Below are 4,595 nucleotides of genomic sequence, written 5' to 3'. Positions count from 1 at the left end.
AAATCTTTCCACAATAATAACAACAAAAAGGATGCAACATTCTATGTTCTGAAGATGTTTTGGGGATGTTCTGGAAGAAACCCATTGTAGAACCTATTACTGCAAAACATTCTTACAGTTTTCCACGATAACAAAGGAAGAACGTCCTGAAAGCAACATTGTACAGACGTTCTCCAGATGTTGTCGAAGCATCTGATGACAGAACATACTTTCTAAGACGTTCCTTTTGAGGGAACACATTCTAGGATCTATAAAACCTTTTCACAACGTTCTACAGCGATAATAAAGAAAGGATGTTCTCAGTGCAACATGCAGGTTTGAGAACGCTGGGTCATAACAGTGTTAACGTGAACACCAAACATGTTTAGTTGTCACCTTTTGGAAGAACATTCTGGGATCTAAAAGAATTTAAACCACAAGTAGAACTTTGTCAAACTTTCTTAGAACGTTTTCTCGGTGGGGAGCTCCAACCTGAGAAGGAACTCTGCTTCCCATGATTTACAAAAACACGTCTTTAAGCTCATCTGCAGAAACAGACGTGAAGAATTCCTGCCAACATGTAACACGACAACGTTCTTGTTGTTTCTGTTTGTTCCCTCAGTACTGCAAAAGACCCTCCCCGCCTCGCCAGGGGAACGTCTGCGAGTCCAGCTTCGCCCACTGCAACATCTCCACCACGTCGCCGGCCGGTAGCTCCAGAGGCGCCGCCAAGCACCACAGGTTTGACATCTATCTGCAGGCGTGATGTTCCACCGGAGAACCAGCTTCTCCTCTACAGGAATCCGAGTTAGATGCAAATTACGGCAACAATGGGCAGCGTCCTCTCCAGCAATCAGCACGGACGCACTGAAGAGAGAAATTGAATTATGCACATTACAGTGCAGCCAAAACTAATTGCTGATTCACGGAAGAATGATAGTAATTATAATTAAGGCTATAAACATGTTAATAAGCATATCTGTAGCCGTGGTGATGGGACGGAGATAAAACGTTGAAGCACCAGGTTGCTGTTTCTCCCACCGCTCGGCGAGCGTTCGGGCTTCATCAGCAGAACCCACTAGAACTCACACTCAAGAACCCACTTCTGACAGAGTCTGAGTCCTGCACCGAGGCTGGAGCTTCTGTTGCACTTCACAAGAACAAAAATGTTCTCCAGATGTTTTTCAAAAGACATTACTGTAATGTGATGTATAAACAAAGACGGAACATTCTCCCTGGAGCGTTCTGCAGATGTTTTAGGGATGTTCTTGAGGAAACANACACACACACATCCATTAATATAAGCCATTACGCGCAGCCTTTACACCGCCCATGTCCAGACTCGGCATGAAGTCACTGTCAAAGCGATGATTACTTTTGCCGCTTGTATCTGCTCACGTTCGCCGAGCTAAAGAGTTTCTTTGCCTGCAGCTGTGCAGGAAAATATTACAGTTATATTGATGACCTCTATAAGCAGTCAGAGTTGCTGGATGACGCATGCACACGGCTCCCGCTTTCTCCACAGGCCATCTTTCTTCAGCCTAAATCTATTTTCAAACTGAGACAAAATGGACGCTGAACCACACACCGACCGCCGGCGTTAACAGATTGGAGCCACTTTTCCCTCCTTGAGCTCTTCCCTCGTGTGTCGCTGATAAAAAAAGAAAACTTTACTTTTTCCGTCTTTAGCCGTAAAACCGTTTTAAAGCGACGTTCCTTCGGTCGTGATGAACGGAGGCGATTGCAGCGCCGTCCCTCTTAATCGCAAATTAATTAGCGGCACATCCGTCTCTGTTTCAGTAATTGAAGCCCGTATTCTTACATCACTAATGTAATTTGCCGCCGTTAAAACTTCAGGGTTTCTGCTTTATCGCCGGCTGAGAGATGAACAACTCCTCGCCGCAGCGCTCGGTATTAATTAGCAGTTGGGATGTTTCGTGGCGTCAGAACACCAGCGAGCGAAGGAGACGATGATGCAACGCGATGATGTCGGATTTAACTCGTCGTTTCTCTGAATGTTACGGGTTTCATTTAAATTAAAGTCGTATTTTTGTGTTTTAGACTTTTTTTTAAATAATTTTTTCGGGGGGGGAGACTCACAGGATCAAAGCTGCGCAGGCCGAGACGTGATGGTATCGAGTTTGACGAACCCCGGAGCCTAAACTTCTGATATATATTTATGTATATTAATGAGTGACGCGGGTGTAGATGAGCGTGAAGGGCGGGAAGATCAGGTGATGCAACTGGTGGGAAAGCAAGGAGGATGGGAGTGGCCTGGTCTGAAACAACAGGAGAGCTGGAAGCAGGAAAACCGAACAGACGCACGACCGAAGCGTACGCCAGAGTAAGATTCATGTAGTCTGTCGGATAACGGAAACACCAGGATGTCCTACTTTCTCCAGTTGCAGTTTCAACGCTTTTCTGGCCATTCTGACACACAATCCTCTGCAAAGATGCGTCTCGGTGTCTTGCAAATGAAAAACAAGCAGGTGACAGCTAATTCTGCAGCAGATATATGAGGCGGTCACGGCTTCATGCACAGTATAAAGATAAAGCAGCGTGTTCTGCTTGTGTGCACGCTGCCTGCAAACAGTACGTACTGGTGAAAGTATATATGGAGTTTGGAGCTCAAACTAAAACACCTGACACCTTTCCCATGATGCAAATCGGGGCCATCTTTCATTAGACCTTCCATTCCACCTTAAAGCCCAACAGCCCCACTTTGTAATTCCGGCTCTTCATTACAAATTTCAGGTCAGAGCCGAAATAACCCCGATAATATATTTATTATTTTAAACTTTAGAAAGTTTACCTTCACTAATTATTTTACTTTTCATCATAAAAGGCTGAGTAATGACCAGTAAAATGCCCTTAATGTGGCATTAACGTGGAATTTCTTCATGTTTTTGGACATTTGTGATGTTTTCAGAGACGATGAATTGGTGTTCATTGGTGGAGTTGTTCATTTATTTTCTTCTGAGGCGAATCAAAGTCTGATTTTTTGTGAAAGTGACAGATTTAAAAGGTCAAATAAATGCAAATAAATATTTAGAAATTCCAAATGAACCTGCTTTCTGATCTTCTACAGGACCTATAAAATTATTCACCACTCTTGGATGTTTTTTTCCCCTTTTTTTTGCTTTTCAACACTGACTAGAGATCAGATTAATTTGGAGTTTTGATGAGAGACGAGTGAAGTGAGGGCACCAAGACACGTATGACTCCTCTGAACAAGTTACAAACCTTAAGGGTCATGTTAAATTTCAACTAGAGTTCATCAAAAGTCATGTAGGAGACTGAAATCAAGTGGAAGAAGGTTCTTTGGTTGTGATGGGACCAAAATTGAGTTTTTTGGACATCAGACGAGGCGCTATGGAGCATGGTGGTGGCAGAGTCATGATTCAACAAGGTGAATGTTGTGGAGGCCGTGTCAAAGCCCAGACCTAAATCCAGCAGAGAACTTGTGGCTGAACTTGAAAAGTTTTATCCACTGATGATTCCTGTGCAACCTGACAGAACTTGAACACTTTTAAAAACGAGAATGAGGTACATTTACAGCGTCCAGATGTTGGAAACTGATGAAGACCAACACAGGCTCAGTGCTAGAATCATGATGGCGAGTGCATCTGCTCAATACTGACCTGATTGTGGTGAATTCTTATGTAGACGCTTGTTTTACATTTAATATTTTTGATTAACTGACGTTACTGTGTAGATATCTGTTTTCACTTTGACATTAAAGAGTCTTTTTTTGGGGTAAAATGCTGCTTTTTATAGGCGCTGCACTAGTCGATACCTGCTTCAGCTGATGTGGTAGTGTGTACATAGTATAAATTCAAACTGCAGAAGGAAGTATGTCATTACAAATTACCCAGCGAACGTCTGGCCACATAACCACGACAGGACGTGTGATGCTAATGAGGCTGGTGTCCTGCAGAGGGTCCTCAAAAAAACAGAAGGGATTGTGTCGGTGACAACCTTGTTAGTCAGACATCAAACTAGGAACTTGTAAAGAAACGACATAAAAGTACATCGGAGCAAGAAATTGCTGAAGTTAAAAAAGAGAAAAAAGGGGAGGGGGGTCTTTTTTGCCTGATGTTGCAAAAGTCTAGAAGTTGCTGTCTAGACGATGGCGAGATAATGCTGAGGAGAGGAAACTGTCAGTGCCGGTAGATGCAAACCACAGATAGGTGTGCGTGGTAGATAAGAAATCAAACCTGCGCCACTTCCCTCACATCTTTAGGGCTTTTTAAAGTTTAAAGCTCTAAACACTTTCTTGTGTTGTCCTGTGTTCTTTGTGAGCAGATCTTTGCCGCAGTGTAACTGACTGCGTTCGCCCTGTCATTGTGAAGTGCCGAATCAAAGGGACGCTTTGTTTCGTTGCATAGATGCGTCTGCAGAGATGGAGATAAGCATAAAGGGAGTTAAAAAAGAAAGAAACGGGGACCTGCACGGCACCGCGGTGGAGCTAATTCAGATGTGCTGTCGTGACGGCGACGAGAGGGGAGGAGGAGGAGGGACGAGGAAGGATCAGCGGGGATGAAAAAGAGATTCGAAAGGGATGGAAAGCAATAAAAAGCAAGATATACAGCATTCACCTCTCTTGGATGTTTTTC

The 4,595-nt window shown here is 43.7% G+C and overlaps 1 protein-coding gene across 1 annotated transcript in view; it reads left to right on the top strand.

The window, feature by feature from the left end:
* LOC103366921 (pro-neuregulin-3, membrane-bound isoform-like) overlaps positions 1–4,595 on the top strand; it is a 234,189-nt gene that overhangs the window by 213,198 nt on the left and 16,396 nt on the right. Inside the window, exon 9 of the mRNA XM_008294788.1 lies at positions 602–720. Within this exon, the coding sequence (XP_008293010.1) occupies positions 602–720 (119 nt within the window). The remainder of the gene's footprint in view (positions 1–601; positions 721–4,595) is intronic.

This window comes from Stegastes partitus, unplaced genomic scaffold, assembly GCF_000690725.1.
Source record: "Stegastes partitus isolate 25-593 unplaced genomic scaffold, Stegastes_partitus-1.0.2 Scaffold995, whole genome shotgun sequence".
Taxonomy (NCBI): domain Eukaryota; kingdom Metazoa; phylum Chordata; class Actinopteri; family Pomacentridae; genus Stegastes; species Stegastes partitus.
Note: the sequence above shows the minus strand (reverse complement) of the source record. Positions and strands in the feature narration are given on the sequence as shown.